Source organism: Numenius arquata, chromosome 11 (assembly GCF_964106895.1).
Source record: "Numenius arquata chromosome 11, bNumArq3.hap1.1, whole genome shotgun sequence".
NCBI lineage: Eukaryota > Metazoa > Chordata > Aves > Charadriiformes > Scolopacidae > Numenius > Numenius arquata.
In genome coordinates, this window is record NC_133586.1 from 12116755 (window position 1) to 12137693 (window position 20939).

The window sequence follows — 20939 nt, forward strand, 5'->3', positions numbered from 1 at the left end:
AAGTTAAAAAAGAAAATAAAATGTGCTCTTCATTACATCGCCAACAGAAGAGTCAGTACAGACCTTTCAGTCTTCTTGCCTGCAGCGTGCAAGTAAGAAGAGAATTTAACCCTGTTTGATATTTGAGGATTCTCCTCCTCCCCTCCCCCCTTCAATTTTAAGATACTTAATTAGTTCTGCACACTCTCGCTGCTTGGGAAAATCAGGCTTTTGATGTGGCTTGAACAAAGAGTATTTAATTGATGATTGTCATAAATAGTTTGTATAAACCTTAGATGAAAGATGTCATGGATGCATAAAGTCCTCAGTCACTTGATACCAGCCATTCATTGACTTTGTGGGACATCCACCCATTACTGCTAAGCAAAGAGAAGACTCCTTCAACCAAGTGGTCAATGAGGACAGGAATGACAGTAGACCTTAAAGAAATAATATAAGTTTACTTTTTAAAATTAAATAATAATATATCTGATGTTCATTGGCTCTTTCCAATAAATGCAGAAGTCTAGAAGCTCTGTGAGTATCTTAGATTTTCTGAAGACAGTTAGCTACAGAGCAATTTAACGCTTTAGTAAATATTACAGTAAAGTGTTAAAGAGGAGAACCCTAGACTTACTGAAAACTTGTACAAACCAAAGACGACCAGAAGAATAATAACTGAGGGGTAGGGTCCATAACAATATCTCCAGAATTGTACAAAAAATGAAGAGTAATGAAACACACGAGTGTTAGCATCTTATGTACTTTATATTGGTGGGTATAGCATATATATATTTAATAAAATTATACTTGCTTAGTTGAAAGCATTTGCGAGTCAAGGTTAGATCATTTGCTGTCTTGGAAAGAGATCTTTCCTACTTCTAGAAATAGGTATTGAATATGTGAGATAATTCCAGAGTTATGGCATGTATTCTGTAACATTTCAACAGAGATACCATCAGACTTATTAAAAGTTAAGTAGTATATGCTATTACTGTGTTTATTTTTGGAACACAGTCTTAATGCAAATTCCATATATGTGGTTATGCAAAATGAGCCAGATTCTGGTCATGATACACACAGAGTGATGCCACAGTTTCATTGAGGAAGGAATCTGATCCTGTAACACAGAGGGTTGTATGGTACTTCAGTTAAGTGGTTGATGTGTTTCACCGCAGAGTTAGAGGTGACATATTAGTGTCTGAAGCAATTTTTGTACGTTATTGACTTAAATTTGTAACACTTTCTGAGATTTTTTTGGGGGGGTTATTGTGCAGTCATGAAATGAAATAATTGTTAAAAGACTTCTGCAAAAATCAAAATACTGTATGTTGTCATTGCTTTCCAGATACTTTTTGTGTCTTTTTAGCCGGCTATTTCCAACATAAAACTGTGTTGCAACCTTACTCAAAAAGAACAGTATTAGTTATTCCAGAGTCTTCAGGCTAATAAAAAAGTTACTCAGTATTTACATCATGTCAAATCTGACATCACTAAAATCATGCCACTAAAAATACATGTATATGAGAAGTATTGAGAATACAAAAATCCGGGTAAGTGCCTGACTGAAGAAATTTGGCCGGAGAGCTGTCTGCCGTGTGGAGAAGAATCTTTATGGGAATACAATCTGCGTGCTCCTTGCTTTCGTTCTGTGGAAGTTTTCCACCACCATAATTTCTCAGGAGTGCTGGTCCTTTTGGGTTATGGCAAAGAAGGAACTTGCTTAGGACAAGCCAGACAATTCCTGGCAGCTCTTATAAAGGAGTAAGAAGAAATTGTTGATTGCTCTAATTACCTTGTTAAAGAGCTGCCAGGGGTTTAGAAGTTCTGCATTCTGTTAGGACCACAAAAGTTATTTGTCCATGTGTCATTATGATAATATATACTTACCAACACCCAAAATGTCATTACTACATTTACTGCCTTCCCTTTAATCCACACTGAGTCAACTTCTCGCCTTTCCTGCTGTATGTTTACTTGTATTTCACTTAGCTTGAGCAGTGAAATTGGCTCCCTTTCTTCTCTCACCTTCCCTTTTTATTTATAACCCGTTTTCAGTTCTGGACTGACTTTCATTCCAGTGCTCTGCAATTGTATTGTGTTTCATGACACTGCAGAGGAACAGTTACATTTCAGAGAAAAAAAAAGGTTATTTCTAATGTATTGTATCACTCCCTCTCCTTTTTAAATGTGAGCACTCTCTAAATCCTGTATGTTGCATTGTCTGAAAGCATTTTTCCTTTCTTTGGATGTTGGTCTATTTAATGTACTGTAAGTCATTAGGATCTATTTTTCTTACACAGTTTGCGCTGCTTTTGGATAGTCTCAGTTATTTTATAGTCAGTGTCTTCTGCAGGCAAAGAGAAGGAATATACAGAGTTCGTCTACTTAACTTTGTCTTTACCTTGCTATTTAATAGTTAATACTTTGTGGTATGTTAAGAGTTTCTATAACGTGGCACTTCTTAAGAACTCTCTTTAAAAAGTAGTAATAAACTTCAGCCAACTTGTTCTTTTTAAGTGAAACTTCCAGAGTTCTTCAATTGAATCCATTCTCCTTAATAATCATCTGGTCTTGACAATAAATATGTCACCAAAGTTAGTTACTTTTTTTTCAAAAAAAAAGATATGGAAATCAACTCGGAATTTTATTTCATTGTTACTAGCCTGTGAAAGAAATTGGAAAAATTAAAATCTGCAAAGAAATGTTCCTTTGTAGCTTATACAGCAAAGTAGGGTGGGTAAGAGTCTGTCAGGTAACTGATTATTCAGAAATGAGAAGTTATTCTGCATTTAGCTGCATTGCTTACTGTTTTCTTCATCATGGAAAAGAATAAAATGTGGTAACAATTTTCTGTATTTGGACTGCTGCCGCACATAATTGGGAACAACAGAGCTAAAGCCTTGATTTTGGTGAAATGCTTAGTCTGCGTGTTGGATTAAAATGTGTGCAACAAATCACTCCAATTCTATAATAATTTTTGAACATAATTTTTTTATTTTATTACTGTAATGTTATTACTTTTCAGTTACAGACTTCGAGAACTGGGTCAGTTGCAAGAACAAAATTGGCATGAAAATAGTTGTATATTTGTTCTTGGAAGTGGGTTGCCAAAATACTTTTGAAAATGGTCAGCTTGAGTTGTTCTGTACATCAAACACAACTGATAATGTTAGTTTCAGGTGGTTAGTAAGCTGTTATTTCAAAGTCCTGTTCTTTAACCAGTATCCTAGGAAGACTAGATAATATTTGCTAGATAAACATGTTAAACCGATCATCTGTGCAGAAATGGATTTGCAAAGCAGCTTACGGAATGGAAAATTAATTTAGGCTGAAGTGTGCCAGCAAGTCAATATATGAGAACAATTTGCAACAAGCAAAGGTGAGGAAGACATGCAGAAATGGGGTCATCAGAATAATGAATTAGAGGATAATATTCCTAGGGCTGGAATATATGAGGCAGTAACTAACTTTTGTGGCTGACTAATACAGAATAAAGAGTTATGATACCAGTGGAAGTTATTTATTGCAAGTGTTAGATATGCTCCCATGGATGTTTTTTGCTCTTGTTAAAATAATGAGAGGCAACTTGGAGCTGTGATCTGTCCGCAGCACAGATGTGGTATTTTGAGACATTGCTGCTGCCAGATTTATACCTCTGCCAGAAACACTGCCTGAATGGTTGCACTCCGAGTCCCTAGTTCCAGTGACATCTCAGCACTAGCCAGTGTTACATCTCAGCAAGTTGAGCTCTGTGTGCTGAAGCAGCTGGGAAAGGGTCTTGTTAATATGTGAAGCCATCTCTGGCACTGGAAGGGAGCAGAGAAGTGGCATGGTGATAATTCTCTTTACATACCACAGCTAAACCTCATTGGTAAGAAGTGTTAGACATTGTAGGAAATAAGTTTTAAAATATTTACCAAGTTTTGTTTTCTTTCCTTCTGAACACCCTCTGCTATCTTTGCCATGTACTTTCCAATGATGACACATTGGGATCTGACTGGGGTGAGTAATGGTGTCTGGCTTAGGGGAGGAGAGGACAGGGAGTGCTTAACAGTGAGTAATCATTAAGGAAATGACCCGTGTGGAAAAAAGTGTTGTGATTGGATGCATTTATCAGCTGGCATTTCAGTGTCACCTGCGGACGGAGAATTATTGTGTCTGACTTTTTAAATGGTTGGAAGTCAGTGCATTAAGCTAACATGGGAATGGTGTGGTGTGTGTCTGGTCTTTATTCAGTCCATGAAGTGAGACGTGTGACATGTCCCCTGTTAAGAAAGATGGAGGTAAATAATAGTTATCCCATGGGGTCCTGAGCATGGTCATTTACTTTTCTGACCAGCGCTTAAAAGCCACAAAGTCCTATATGCAAAACATGATTTCGTGATAGCCTACAAGCAACTGAAAGGGACATTTTGTGAGTGAAAATGGAGATAGGAGCCCTTCCCTATTTCTCTGGTACAGTGACACACACAGGTTTGCATTACTCTTTTGGGATGGGTATGTGTGTAAAGCACATTTTGTAATGTGTAAATGAACACAAATTCTGTTTTTCCTCTCTGTCCTTATCAGGAGATTTTAGTGTGTCTGAAAACACCTAGAATCACTTTGAAGGACATTTTGAAATTGAGCCTGAAATGCTAAACCTTTGTGTTCCGTAAATCTCTGTGCTATGGTGGTGTTTACAGTCAGCTTGGTCATGCCATGCTCTTGTATCCATTCTGAGATACTCTGTAATTCTTGGAATTTTACTGCAAAAATTCTCATTTCAGGCACAGCAGATCCTGCCTCCTAAAATGATGCATGTGGTATTTTTCTCCATCATCTTTAAATGTATTGCTACCTTCTCTGAAGAGAATAAAATGCTTGAAGTACAGTGAAACATACAGTGATGCAAACTGTGTTTTTCCATTAACGGTATAGTTTGTATAGTTAGAGATACCTTATGGTTTCCAATGCTTTCAAGAAACATGGCTTGCTCAAAGAACTAAAATGCCAAGTGTTGGTGTTTCCCAGTGTATCCATGCTGCCATTGTCACCATTTATTTCAGATTTTAGATCAGAGTATCTGATATACATTTCTTCCATTCCTGGTTTTTAAACTTGGGAAAAGTGATAGAATTTTTGTTTGTGCAGGCACACATAAATCAGCTTAGGTAAATATGATTATATGTGCGTATTTTTAGGATTCATTTAAGATTATTAATTCATGGCTCAGTGAAAGCTAATTTTTTTAATCACTCTCTTTATCTCTGTTCCAAAACCATAATTGCTTGGTGTCATTCTCATATCATTCTTATTGGTGACATGTGAGCTGATACATTCAGAGTTTCCTTCTCCTCCATTAATTTTTCCCATATATAAGTGTCCAGCCACTGGACATTTTTGGAAACTCCTTTGGAAATCCCATCATCTGTTTTTCTAATCTTAATCCTACTTTTTGTAATCTGAAAGTTCTGTTTAAGGTGAATTTCCCCCCTCTATAACAGAGATGTGATATCTTTTCTTATATATGTATTTTTAGCACCTGCCGTTCCAGGTCAGGGAAAGATGGAAGCTCGATTTCTCATACTGTTACTGCACCCGACTGCAGAGTTCTGCATTTTAATTACCCAGTATTTTTTTCTGCTTGTAACTGCATAGTTAATACTTTTTTCATCATTTAAAATTCCAGTTTGTACTTTCAAGAGTGCCATTGAAAAACAGAATTGCTATAGAATTCCTTTTTTCTCCCCATTAGAAAACATTTCACTGAATTTCACTGAATTTTTTTTTTAGAGTTGGAAGGGACCATAGAGATCATCTAGTCCAACTCCCCTGCTGAAGCAGGATTGCCCAGAGCATGTCAGAGCATGTTACTCAGGACTGCATCCAGTCGGGTCTTGATGCTTGAGAAAAAATAGTTGCCTGAAGTTGCGTAATGTATTAAAAGGATTCTGCTACTTGAAACTCAGACCACCAATCTTTTAGCTAGCGTTATTCTTTGACTCTGTGAGATCCGTTTCCAAAAGAGCATTCACAGGTACAGCCAGTTGTGATTCTCTTTCTGATGGCTGGCCAAGCAGTGACACAGGCTGTCAGGTGCAATGGGTCACACGTGAGCGGTGCTGAGGAGGCTTTGCAGAGATGAGACTGTGCTTCTGCCTTGTGCAGTCTCACTTCCAATGTTCCTCTTCTATCCCCAGCTGGTAAAAAAGCTCCACAAAACCAACCTGCCAAACAGCAGAAATAAAAATGCTGCTAGGCAGGGAAGTAAGTTGCAATAAAGATCAGCTTGAAGGTACTTCATTTGCCTTAGAGCCCTTTCTGACCTTTCTTTCATAATTTGATTGATAATGGAGTATTCTTTTCTTTCCCTTTTCCCCTGTGCTAAAGAAAGGGAAAGTTGCCAGTTTGGGTTGCTGAGGGTGGTTTCAGTTCCACAGCAGTCTTGGCTGGATTTGGGGGTTCATGCAGAATATGCCCACGCGAAGTGCTAACAGCTAGCAGGAATGCTTCTTCCCTCCAAACAACGTTCTGGGTTTGCCTCTCAGGCAGTGTGCAGCACAAGGTACTGTGTGAGCTGTGCATGGTGTATACTGAGAACTGGAAAAACAGCACTCATTTTATCCTTATCAATTTCTTTATGATGGCAAGAGATGGCATTTTCCTGTTTTCAATAATGAGCTCTTGATCATGATGAGATAAATGCTGGCTTGCTAGGGTCCCATCCTTCAAATTTTGCACCCATTCAGTTTCTGTTTATTTTAAGAGGGGTGGAGCAGTCTGTCAACCTCTTTACAGGTGGTTATTGGTTTGCAAAATCAGGCTGTTAATTTGAAACATCAAGAACTCTTTGTAGGAGATTTATATGGAATGAGTCTTGGAGGAAAGAGTGACCAGAATTTCATCCAGCATCCTTGCACTAGCATAATTGGTTAATCTGGGTTCCATTAGTTCAAATTTTTTTTAAAACTTCATTTTTACATTAAAAACTATATTGTACCTGAAAGCAAACAGAGATTAAAGGAATTGGGAGCTTAAGTTGTGTATCTGGTGTCAAAAGTCTTGCATTATCCTGGTGCCTGGAGTCTCTTTGGTGCTGTCCAGCATTACTTGGAACAATCATCATTATTTATTGCTGGGCTTGGTTTTGATCAAAGCCTGCCAGTATTACATATTTCAGCAGCCTTTCTGGTGCTTTTAGGAACATAAAGGATCTTTTGAGAAGATAACTAAAATTATTTGATGATTGTGACTGAAACAGGAACGAGTTTTAGACCAAAATGCAGCTTGATTCTTTCCTGTGGACTTAAGCTGGATTCTTGCATGGTGTAAACCAGCCTTGTTCTATTGCCCCTCACTCTTTTTGACTGTGTATGAAATTAATGTGGTTTTACAGTTTCTGCTATCTTCTCAGTTGTCTGAGGCTCCCTGTGGAATTATTCTTTATCAAAATAGCTAAGAAGTATGTGAGGAAGCAGATAAAGTTGTTAGATAACTGTGACTAATGCCTTACTGAAGGCTGCTTGCACGTGCTGAAATTTGCATTATAAGTGACTTAAAACATTTGAATTAGCAATTACACATCTTTAAAAAATCATTTTACTAAAATAATTTCAAGTCTCAACATCTTTAGTTAAAATGAAATTACCGCTGGAAAAAAAACAAACCTCTAACAAACTGTGTAATAGCTTTTCTGGCTATATTTTTCCCCTTTCTCTCTTTCGACTCCTGACTGATGACTTGGAACATTGTGTTTGAGCTTTACTTCTTGAAGGAGTTTGAGTAATCACAAATGGCACAAATATATAATGAAACTGTTGTTACAAAATAAAGATTGATGTTTTAAGCTCATATCCCAAGTTAATGCCTTGTAGCATAGACCCTAGGGTTTACTGCATCTTCTGAAATCAGCCTAACTCATAAAACCAAACACTTTGAAGGAAAATGGTGTATCTCGAGGAAATCTCTTCACATGTGATACCATTCTCTTTTTGTTTAGCCATCGTGTTAATGGAATCCCATTTCCTTCTTGTATGCCTTCATCTTGTAATGTGTTGAAAAATCTTAAACTCAGTATTAAGAACGCTTTAATTTTAGAGCTCTTTTTATTAAGCCTCTGTATGAAAAAAAAGTTGGCTTGATGGATTTCTCTGTGGCCATAGGTCAGTGTGTACATCCCAATTTTTCATATGCATTTTCTGACTGCTAGAATTTTCCATTAAGATTGGAAAAGAAAATCTTACTTGTGAAAAGGTGAAAGATTGTGTTTGAGAAAACAGAAGGAAGCTGTACTCAGCAGAAAACTGAGTATTAAGAATAAAATTTGTCAAGGCAAAAATTAGGTGAAAATAAAGTCTATAATTCTCCATACTAAAGTGCTTTGAACTTAGATAATAACAAATCAGAGCTGATTTCCTTGGTTTTGAGTGCATATTTGACCTACTGAAACTTTGTGGAAAGATTTGCATGATTATAAAGTTAACGTCATTGAGCTCACCATATTTCTAAGTTGTATTAACCACTGATAAGTCATTTATAGCTTGAAAGCAAACAATTGTAAATGCTGATCTATTCATATTCTACCATAAAATACAAGATGGGTTATTCACTACTGTCTGAAGCGTGCTTCCCGCTGTGACAGAGAACAAAATGACTCTTTTTTAAACTGTCTATATATAAACGGCATAGGGACAATCTACAATGAGGGATTTCATTCTGAGGAGGTAGACTGGAGATTTCCTGTTGCCAACACAAAACTGTGGTGTTTCTAAAGAAATTGTTATCTATTGTTTTAATATTGGGAGTTTTGCATAGTCTCTTAGCTCTCTCAGACCTCATTTTGCTCAAGGATGAAGAATCGATCTTGTAACTAAAATGTTTTAGTTGATAGGTATAATGAATCATGACTTACTTGTATTAATTTTTGTGTTGAAGGAATAAGATTAAGCTGGTAATATTTGGGTTTGTACTACAAGCTTCCAAAGCTGAATTTCTACAATGAGAACTGAGAAAGAAGGTAGTGAAGTCTTGACAGGAGCAAAACAAGCCTATCTAACTAGGAAAATGAAAGCAATTACAAAAATGCTTTGAAATGAGAAAAGAACTTGATAGAAACTGTAGCGTAGAAAATCAATATGGGAAGTGAAGGGAAACAATGAGAAATACCAAGGCAAAAAAAAGTTAAGGCAATGAAAAGGTATTAAGTAAGTAAGGGTAAGAGAGATGTTACCAGAGATTCTGACCCATTTCATTATGAGGCTGACAGAATTGCTAGGAAAGAGGAGGGAGAACTGTTCAGTAAATGTATCTGGGGATAAGACAGAAATTTTATATTTGTGATCTGATAGCATTTAAGGATGTCATTAAATAGCAGTAATTGTATTTATGTATTCTTATACAGCTACTCCAGCTAACCAGCACCAGGGAGGCTGAAAAGAGCTAGCTAAAGGGTTCTCATAGCATGCAGGTTAATCCTCCATAAATCTGGAAGTACGTGACAAATTTCCAGAGGCTGGAAGAAAATTATTGTTGTTCCAATATTTTAAAAGGAAAAGAGATGGTCTGGGTGATTGTAGGTCTGTTGAACAGGCAAAAGATAGAATAGCAATTATAGGATGTAATACATAGTTAATGAAGAGTAAATGGTATTTAGTGCAAATTAATCAGAAATAGGTCTTTCGAACTAACTTGATATCCTTTCTGAGAAGATCATGTTTAATTGATGAAGATAATAGTAACAATATAGCAGTATTGTATAGCTTACAGGAGTTCTGTAAGTCATTTTATTTATTATATCAATGAGTGGCTTGATTAATCAGCAGAATTGTAGCATATGGACACAACATCCCTGGATTGGAATGAAGATCAGTTAAATGATAGTTGTCAAGATGCACCTGGTGTGGGGAGATGGGGCAGACAGGCAAGATGTCCATTCTTGCTTCTGTCCTGCTTAACACTTTTTATTAATGGTTTAGTGCAAACATATTATTATTAACAAAGTTTGGAAGTGGCATGAAAATTGGAGGAATTTATAATGTCATGACTATAAGACATTGTGGATTACTTAGTGACCTTGGCTGAGGCACCTGGTAACTATTTCAGAACAGACAAAAATCAGGTGCAGAATTTGCTGGCTCTGCTTACAGGATGCTGGACTCTGTCCTGGTGCACCATAACAGAAAAACATTTTAGGGTTGCTTGTGAAGAATTAACTGAATGTGCACCCCGGATGTACAGGAGACAGCAGGAGTCAGCAGTACCACTGTTTGGTTGTTGCTCTTGGAGAATGGAACAAAATAAAGTCTCCTACTAGTATTTTATTAACAGCTTAATTCTGTCTGTTGGCTAAGTGGCCTGTCCTACCATAAACAAATCAAAGCAGATGTGTTCCACATGCCCTCCATTCAGCTGTAGGCAAAGCTTGCCCCCATATCTGGTACAGCGTATGCCTGAATAATAACAGTGAAAACTGTCCTCAAAAAGCTTCCTGCAGTCTGTATTCTCTTCCCTTGAGACTCATTTGAGAGTGACACTTGTGAAAATAAACATATCCTAACTCTTTTATCAGTATTACTTTAATTAATGCACTGAATATTTAAAACAAACTGTTGAAGAGTCCTCCCAAAGGATATTACTAGAGATGACACCAAGTAGCAGAGGGGACCTGCAGAATCTGAAGTATCTAATACTCCTGGTAAAATAGTCACGATATATTTATAGAACTGCTTATTTTCAGTGGATTTGAATGGGAAGAAAACTTGAGAAAAATCCTCTGCAGAACACTGCTAAGTTAAACTGTTGGGCTAGTGAGCAATTTATGTGCAGAAGACTTGCCTAAATGTGCTGTTGTTTTGCTTTATTATGAGTTTTGTTGTGCATTTTTATTGCAATGCTGATTAGATTTCCTGTCTTTGGCGCAGATTACAGGACGGGCCCTTGCTTCACTTTGATAACCAACCAGATGTGCCAGGGACAGCTCAGTGGAATAGTCTGCACAAAAACCCTTTGCTGTGCAACAGTTGGGAGAGCCTGGGGCCACCCCTGTGAAATGTGTCCTGCCCAGCCACATCCCTGCCGCCGAGGCTTCATTCCAAACATTCGCACTGGGGCCTGTCAAGGTAAGTTAGCAGCAAAGCTTCCCCAAAAGCTGCTGAAATTGTTACTGGATTAATCTTAATTGAGTTACACTGCTGTGAATAACCTGTCCTAAGCCATTCTCAGCTATATGTGTGAAGAATGGAAAAACATTGTCAGATGCATTACTTCATGATTCAGTGAGTGCCTGATGTTCAAGTGAGTACATTAGTAACTTAGGTCATGTGAGAGCAGCCAGCATCTTAATGAATTTCTCACTGCCAGCAGCCCTTTCCCTTGGTTCTATAATGGTGTTTTTCTGAGTGTACCACTCGATCATTCCGTGGAGGAACTTACTCTGTTTCAAAAAGCACTCAAAACATGCAAAAATCAATCTGTGGCAATACTGTTCCGTTTATCCAGTGTGGGATTTTTTAGCTAAAATTTGTTGATTTTGGATTTCTCTTGAGTGTCTTATCTCTCGAGCAACCCTGCTTCGACCTGGAAAAAAGTCCATGTCGTGCCATTTGAAATGCCCTATTATATATTTTATACAATTTTGGAAATGCATTTGCATTTGTTTCAAATCGTAAAATCCACCCAGATGTTGCTTACTTCTTTCAGAGCATGCCTTACCATAGAAAGTCCTTACACTGCTTTTGGCTTTTATTCTAATACTTCCAGCTGTATAAATTCTTTTATTGTCTGGATGTCTGGCAGGAAACAGGAGAAAGTTAACAGGGGCAGCTATGTATTAAACTGATGTGGATTATACATTCCCAGGACCATATCTTTGGGGCTAGTTTATTTCAATCTGTCTAACATTTTCTAATAAGTTACAATATTTTTGAAAGTAGAGGAGATAAAGATTATAAATCTATGAGTAATTTTATTTAATCATGAAATTCTTACAAAGAACTTCAAGGCATTCCATTGCATTAAAAATGTAGATATCCTCTGTCATGGGCCAAGTCCTGGCTGGTGCCTGCAGACAGGCGTGATGAACTTCGAGATGGGCACCGCCGATGTGTATGCCACATAACGTGCATGTATTTTGAACTCAGCCATTCTATTCCCACTCTCACTGTAAAGGTCAGAACTAAATTATGCCTAAATCTGTGAATTGAGGTTTTGGACAATTCTTAAATATTATGTGCATAAATATGTGGCCCACACCCCTGAACTTATGCCACACCTAGTTATATCCCTCTTGTTTGTGTCACGGAAAAGCTGCAGTGACCTCTTTAGTGGGTTTGTGTGGTTCGGAATAAGGCTACTTCTGCTTGCTGCACATTTCTTAGCATGCAGCTCCATTTATGCTAATCCATATGCGGTGCCAACACAATTTTGGCCCTGTATGTTTGACTTGTACTTTCCAGTTTTCCCTTCTCTTGTAATGTGTTCATAATTTCAACAGACCTGCTATGGAACCACATATTAGCTTTATTTTTCATGCAATTGTACTAAATCCAGTCCTTTTGAAATCAGATAACATCCATTCAGACTGAAGACATTTCAGGGATTTCACATCCATATTCAATCTAAATAAAGGAAAGCAGGTTAAATAAAATCCAGGTTCTCTGAAGAGAAAAAGGAACCATTATTATTGTGTGGAGAAGTCAGAAAAAATAAAACAGAGGGGAGGGCACGTTTATTTTAAACAGTAAATAGACTATAGCTGCCCACAGTTTGACTTTGTCTGTCTGGCCGAAAGTTATATTAATATCACAGCTGAGATTTTTAAAGATACAAAGGAGGAAAATAAAAGCCAAAAGGTGGGATTTTCAAACGGACACTGTGACTCAGGAGCATGACTTCTATTTTTTTTAATTTGCTTTTTTTTAAAGTCAGTACAGTGCCATGAAGTCTGGCTGATTACTGCTATTCAAGCACAGCGTATTGCTGTAGCTGAAGTCCCAGCAGCGATGTGGCCATGGCGAGGATGCTGAGGCGGTGCTGGTGCTCTGTGCCTCCCAGCACAGCGGGTAGCTCTGGGACAGCACTGCTCCGGATCCACTGCTGCACCCCCGGCCCGGTTCAGTCAGCCCAGGCATCTTTACATAATGCTCTGCGATGTGGTACAGATATGCCCCTTGGCGTTCCTGAAGCTTCCTATTTGTGGCTCCCAGGGAAATTGCCTCTTGGCCTTTTGTACAGACATAATACTTTGCTTTTCAGACTACAAGACATATTACAGCTGGCTCTCTGGGATTTATAAAGGGAGATTTGAAGGCGTCATCTCCTTCAGCTTGTGTTGCTGCGTTGAAACCAATCCTAGTGTGAAGCCCAAGAACTCAAGAAATCGGATTTTACCAGCAGCAGCTGGTACTCCTTGGGGAAATGAGGGAAGAAGCACAGGCATTTGGGTTGGAGAGCGGCAAGTGCTCTGTTTGCTCCCAAAGGACAGGGAGCAGCAGACACAGGGCAGCCCCTGGGGACAGAGCCAGACCTCCGCTCTCTCCTGTTGCAATGCCACTCCTCCTCCTTCAGTTTCTTTTCTCTAGCTGTTACTGAGCCGTAGCAACACATTTGCAGCTAAGTGACGACACACATGTTGTTGTGCTAAAATAGCTGTGAGGCCAAAAACTGGGGCCTCTTGAAAATGTTTGTCTTGAGCTTCCTACCTAGCCTGCGATATCATCTTTGTTTCATTTTCTTGAGTGAAAAAATTATAAGCAAAGAGAGAGAAATAAATGGGGGAAAAAACTATCCAAATTTATGAATGTATAAGCAGGTTATTAATAATTCCTCCTCAGACATTAATTATTGCTCTGAAACTCCTTCAATTGAATCCTAACCACAGCTTAAGGTCATGGGTGCTGATCTTACTGGAGTGACGAGTTAATAATTTCCATCAGTAATGACTATGCAGTTCCCCATGCTTCTCCATGAGGCCCCCTCCATGCACATTGCACACTGCTGCTCTGCAGCTCCTGCATCTCTGTGCTGGGGAGATCTGCGCTGTATGGACTTGCCAAGGTACAAGTGACTTCGGGTGTCCAGCTTCAGATACTTTAAAGGAACCTGGGGTTAGGCAGGCTGTCTTCTCTGCGAACCATTCCCCAGATGTTTTGGAAAAACAAAGCAATAGCAGTTAGATGTTTAATGTCTGTAACAATAATAGCCATGTGATTTCTTGCAGAAAATATTTAGAGTACTGTACTTAATCATACTTTGCATAGGGTAATTACAAAATTAGTGTCTGTCTTCACAAGCAAGTACCAAAATATTATGATGGGTGAAGCATGGATTTAGGCATATTTACTTTAATTTCTGTGTAGATAAATTATTATGATTGTTCTTGAGAAATGAATTAAAAGTGGGTGTTTTTTCCTTTTTTATATGATAGATGTGGATGAATGCCAAGCCATCCCTGGGATCTGTCAAGGGGGAAATTGCATTAATACTGTTGGATCTTTTGAGTGCAAATGCCCAGCTGGACACAAGTTTAATGAAGTGACACAAAAATGTGACGGTAAGAACTTTTAAAACTTTCTTCTGAAAGTAAAGGGGGGGGAAGTTTACTTTTTGCGGCTTTGTTTAGAAGTTTGTAACAAACTTTCCATTCTCTTTTTCCTTGAATATGAAAATAGCATTCTTCACAACAAATACAAATAATGAATAATCCTCTCTCCTCCTAAACCAGAAAAGTTTAAATATCATAAAGGTGTGTGACCATGAAACTAAGGTGTGCATGCACCACCCTTTCTTGCACTGGAAGCAAGGAAAGGGTGCTTTAAGGAAGCACTCAAAATTTTTTAGTCATTTTGGAAGAATCGTGACTTTTTCAAAAGAAAAATCCCTGTTTCAAGCATAACTTTATAATTTAATTGCAGGTTAGGGAACGCAATTTCAGAAGAGTTTGTACACAGCATGGTTTTCATGTTGACTGCCAAGGGTTTTAGCAGAAAGTCACCCAACTTTAGGGTACAACAACATTGCAAGTGTTTCCTTCTGTGGATGAAGTACCAAGAACGTGGTGAACAGGATTGTTAAGTATTAGTACTTAAAAAACTGAGAACTGTAGGCTTGCTTAGGCTTCATTGTGTAAGCATTCCTATGGTATTTTGCAGTTGCTGATTCATATGGAAAAAAAAACCCAACAAACCAAAAAATACCCCAAACAGAGAACAAAAAGCCCCAAACAACCACCACCTTCAGAGCCTGCACTTGGTAGTAGTTGAGGGACTAGACCCAAGAACCTGGGAGAGCTTGGTTCATTCCCAAATCCTGCCACAAATTTCCACAATCTTGTGAAATCCCTTTGGAGTGATCACATGGCTGCAAAGATAGGATGCAATTTCCATTCTTAATTCCATACCAGTAAATTTTTGAACCTCAGCAGAGAGAGACTTACTTCCAGTACATCTTCATATTGCATGTACCGAGCAATTTAGTTCAAGCTGTGTAGGTATTGATACAATTCAAAGAATTAAAACTAGTACCCTTATACCAGCAGCATGAAATAGGATAGTGATTCAACAGTTAAGAGCATAGTCACGTAACCCCTTTGAGTTTTAAGTTGAAATCTCCAATATAAGACAAGGTATTTGCCTTATAGTAATTAACTGTAATTAATTCTAATACATAATATCTGATCATGTGCTTGGTTTAACTTCCTATCCAGCAAATAGGACTGCTGGCAGCAGTAATGCATCCTTGGTCGCTGATTTAGTAGAGCTGGGAGCTACCTGCTGTAGTACCACCATTTTTTTTTCAGTAGGTCTCCACTAAAGTAAGATCATGATAGACCAGTGAGACAACTCAACAAGATGGGAAATGAGGTGTGTTGGTCGAAGGTCTCTTTATTAGCATAGTTGGTGGAAAACTGTATTTTAATATTACATTATTTCACTGCTTCATATCACCATTCCTCTTCCAGTTGCATTAGTGCTGAGGTAAATACTTTTTTGTGGTGGTTGCAGGGAGTAATTTTTCCTGGAGTGACAGGAAAACTTAGTGATGTCTGCAAGTACATCAAATATACTTACCTTTATAAAACTTGCATACTTAACAATGACAATGTTGCTTATATGAATGTCAACACTAATCTAAATAGTGAAATACTGTTTGGGTTAGGCTCAATCTTAGAATAAAGAGTGATGATTTTGCTTTTAGAAAGGTCGGGCTTTATATAAACAGTGGCAACATGGACTTTAAGATAAACATTGGTGAATTTGAGTCAGAAAATGCTTGAATCAGATCCATTTACGACTGCATTTTTCTCTGTTAATTAAGAGCTCTATTCAGACCAAAATTCAATCTCCACATTTTTTGTCACTGAGACTTTTGGGCCTCCTGCAGAGTATAATCCTGGAGCAGAAGCCAGAAGTCTCTTAGCAGTGCTCCCATGGCACTCGGACTTGATGCTTTGGCAACACCCTCAAAGTAGCACCGAACAAAAAGTCACACCCCTCTCTCACACCCAAGCGAGGAATGTGACCCACATCACGACAGCCAGCAAGATGCTGGGGAGGAATGTGTGCACAGGGGGCCCAAGGCCCAGCACCACTTAGGATGGGTTGGTCTGCGAGGTCTGGTTATCTCTGTGCCACCCCACTCCCTCCAGTCCTTTCCTGCAAAGGCAAGGGATCGCAAAGGCGTTAGAGTATCCAGTGCTTTGCCTAGGGGAAGATGAATTGATAGTTTTTATATTACTGATTTTTTGTATTACGGTCTTCACAGGAGAAGTAGAACAGTGACCCTCTCAACTTGCTAAAATGCTCATTAACGGTCCTGTGGGACTTTGGGTGTTCCCCCATCTGTTGGGGCCAAATTCCAATTCAGGCGTTACATTTAAATTCCTCCAATCGTTTTTAATGACTAGGATATTATTCACTCCTTGCCTTGGCGTGTTGGGTGGTGTTGCAGTATTTAGTCTCAAAAGTTTTTGTGGTTGGTGAAATCATTATTACAGCCATGTGTCTATATGTTTGTAGATCTCTGGAGGAGAGGTTGGGTAGAGTCCTGTGATGGCATTATTTCTGGCTGGATTCTCCCTGTCAGGAGAGCAACTGGGTGATTATGGATGTCTGTGACAGGCAGTTGTCATTGATCACTCTAGAGAATAATCTCCCTTTCTGCTCTGCTTTGCTGATTCTTCTTGTAGGTACCATGGAAAAAAGCTAGCTGTTTTTAAGCTCAGCTGGACTCCACGTCCCTAGAAGATGAGAGCACTGCTAAGTAGATACAGCTGCATTGTTAAGATAGCCATTGGAAACCAAGGGGAAAGTAACTACACATCACAGGCAGGCTACTGATGGTAATTAAGGAGCAATTGGGGCTGGCATAGGTTTTTATTCACATGACTGTAGATAACACAAACTCCTAGTGGTGGAAGAAACCCTTCAAGTTCCCTCTGCTCATGCATGCAGCTATGATCACACATAAGAAGGTGTTATTTTTTTTTATTTCAGGTTTTTCTGCATCGGATCTATGATCATGATTTAGTATATAGATTGAGGTTCATTAGTGAAAAAAATCACAATACATACTTCTATTTTTAAATCGCTGACAAAATCTAAGGGGAATTACAGACATTGCCTGACTTCTGCAGTAGATATTACAGTTTCTGTCTAGAAATCTGTTGAAATTTCAGAACATTCACTTAGTGGAGAAAGCCAGGAAAGGTAATCTTTGTTGCCTGCACTCATCCTGCTTTGAGCTATAATCCTCTCAGATTGCATTAGTTGAACAGTGCCTAGCTGCTCAGTGCTTTTATATGGGGGATTTCCCAGAAAAAGCCAGCAAAGAAGGACGGGCAACTCAGTAGGTGCTACACTTCCCTTTGGGTCGGTATTGAACCATTGCCTCAGTATGGTGCCAGGAGATGCTGTGCTGCTGGAGGTATCATGAGACATAACAGTTAAGCTCCTCATTGCTATGGTCATTAGAGGGCCCATGTCAGTTTTCTTCATTCTAGTGTGCAGAATTCAAACTGGAGGAGTTATCATTTACTTACTGTTAGTAAATCCCCTCTGCAGTTTAAGATTTTTGTCCATCATTATTAAGCAGTAAAACAAACTCTCTGGGTTTTTGCAATTTACAGGTGCAATGTTTTCTTGGGTTCTGGTTCACTTGTGTTTATAAGATGCCTAGCGAAAGATCCTGATTCAAAACTGCTGATTATGCCCCTAGCACATAAGCTAGTAGGGGTCTCAGGCTGCACTGAATTTGATCATGAATACTGATTATAAAATAGCTATTCTCATGCAAGAACTAATTTAGCTAACCTGCCCCTGCTTCTCTTTTTGCCTTGAAGATATTGATGAATGCAGCACCATTCCTGGAATCTGTGATGGAGGAGAGTGTTCAAACACAGTTAGCAGTTACTTCTGCAAATGTCCTCCAGGGTTTTATACAGCTCCTGATGGCTTAAAGTGCATAGGTGAGTAGAATCCTGTAAATAATAAGACAGTAGGTGTCATGAACATTGATTGATATCTAAAATGGGTACCAGAAATGTATTTCAACTCATGATCTTGAAATCCTTCTTTTATATAGAAGTACATTATGTGCCTATATATGTATTCTGAAATGAGTTTTCCATTTGCAGGATGTATTTCCTCTTTCCCTCTTCATTGTGACCTTCCGTTTCATTTTTCTTATTAGAGTTTTTCTGTTATGCCATATTTGTTGCCTTAAATTAGACAGAACTTAATTAACAGAGCTCCTTGATATTCTTGTTCTCATGTTTGTCTTTGATTTAATCCATTTTATATTCAGCAGTCATTTAGAAAAGCAAATACACTTGAGAAAGATGGTAATCACCCCAAAGAGCTTTTTTTCCCTCATTCCAAGTGTTAGGACCTTAATGTAGATATTTTTCATTGAAGGAAGTAGTGTGATAAACTGGGTGTGGGACATTTGTATCTGCTTTCATGATGTTGATGATTTGGCAGTGCTGTTCTTTCAGGCTTTCACGGTGGCAGAGCAGAGCAGAACCTTCCAAAGGCCAGACCAGGAATGAAATGACACTGTGAATTAAATGACTGCCACTGCACTGCCAAAGCCATAATAGAGTAGTGTTAGCACTTACTGCTTCTGGGAAGCATACAGCCTGCTTTGAGGCAGGTCAAGTATTCAATTAATTATTTTTTTTTCCTCATTTTTATGCAGTGATGTTTTTTCACTGCCAGTGCTGAATTTTGAGGAATTATTGTCACTTGAGAATCAAATAAAAGGTTTATTTCCTTAGTTTTGACTCGTTTGTTTAAAGGCTCATACACAGTGCCAGCAGTGGGGTTCCAGAGAGCACCCTGTGTTTAGAACCTTTGGTAGAAAATCATCTGGGAAAAAATTGAAAAAAAATAACTTCACAGACAAAAGTACCAAATGATGTTAACTTCCCCAAGAAATCTGGAAGTAGCTTGGGTTATGATTGATTTTGAATGGTACCATTCTATTTCTGCAGGTTGTGAGAAATGAACTATATTTCTTCCATTATCAAGGACAGCATTTTGGTAGATTGGATCCATACTATACACTTAAAATGCAAGTGGGAGTTGCTTTTATTGCTTCAGATTAATAGCTCCTAAGTGACTGTGGATCATTAAATAATTGATTGCTGCTTGTACTTAATATTTATGAAGGAGATTCACCTTTCTGTAACAAAAAATTTCTAGGGATGCCCAACTTCCATTTGCTTTTTACTTTTTATAGTCATTGCTCACTCAGACTGCCCAACATTCCCACCCATGTTATATTCCTGCAGTTTTCCAACCTTTTTTACCCACTGTATTTGTAGGCTGAAATAGTTCAGCTGAAGAATTAGGTATCTAAATGATGACAGGCTGTGTTAAGTAAAATGCCAGACTATGAGCCGTCATTAAAATTTTGGCTTTGTGTCCAATGCAAAACGTGCTAAATAGGAAGCACTATTAATTATGTGCAGATATTTTGGATTCATGTCTAATATGCAGACTGCATACTTGCCATATTAACAAGGACAGAGCCCAAATATGTATTTGAGCTGGGCAAAACACGTAATCTTGATTTAATTACAGCATGCCTGTCGTAAGTGAAAAGTGTTAGCTGAACGTGTCTATTCTGTTAGAGATGAGGAAGTGCTTCTGAGAAATGTATCCTTTATGGGACTCAAACTGAGCAGCACTGGAGCCAAAAATCCAGAGGAAGAAACGGGAGTTCCATTATTACAAACCTTAAAAATTAGAATAGACAAAGTAAAGATAATATCTCCTAGAGCTGAAGAGCAGAAACAAGAGCAATCAAGTAAATGAAGAGCGCTATGAAGAAAGCTGAAGCTGCTTGTCCATACTTTCAGCTGGCATAAATTTGTTGGTCAATTGTACTGTCTTACTTTTTGATGGCTTTTTTTTTTTGAGGCACATTTTTCTTGAAAGCAATTTTCATGGTGATTTTTTGCCTTTTCAAAATGTAATGTTTTTTAGTGGAAAATATAAAAATATTAAAAGCTGAAACAGTAAAGAAGATGTTTCCTGCTGTTATTGTCCTTATTTTTGTGTTTTACCATTTAGAACAGAAAATGAAAGAGGGAAAAAGGAACCACTTCTGATTAGGAATATGGAAAGATTTGGTGTTGTTCTCACAAACTTACTGTCTTTTTCTGAAAATGGTGTGCCTTTTGGCACACACACCTTACACCTGTAAGAAGACAAAGATGTTTGCTGTGTGTTTACCTTTTTATGGCACATTGTGTGCATGCAGAGATCCTGTGTAGATCCTTTTTCCGCTTCTGCCCATTACTGCTTTTAAACCTTTTAAAACTGGGTACTGACCAAAACTGAGAGGGATGAATTACAGAGGATGATGATAAGGTCTGTTAGAGGACTTCCTTCTTTACCATCCACCCCACCATCACACCAAGCATGTGAATATCTCTCCACCCCATATGAAGACCAAAATTATAACAGGTGCAGCAG

At 38.3% G+C, this 20939-nt stretch overlaps 1 protein-coding gene across 1 annotated transcript in view; it reads left to right on the top strand.

Annotated features, from left to right (window-relative positions):
- The window catches only part of FBN1 (fibrillin 1), a 154825-nt gene that overhangs the window by 43569 nt on the left and 90317 nt on the right, over nt 1–20939 (top strand). The window contains exons 6-8 of the mRNA XM_074155888.1: nt 10884–11081; nt 14387–14512; nt 18299–18424. Of these exons, the coding sequence (XP_074011989.1) occupies nt 10884–11081; nt 14387–14512; nt 18299–18424 (450 nt within the window). The remainder of the gene's footprint in view (nt 1–10883; nt 11082–14386; nt 14513–18298; nt 18425–20939) is intronic.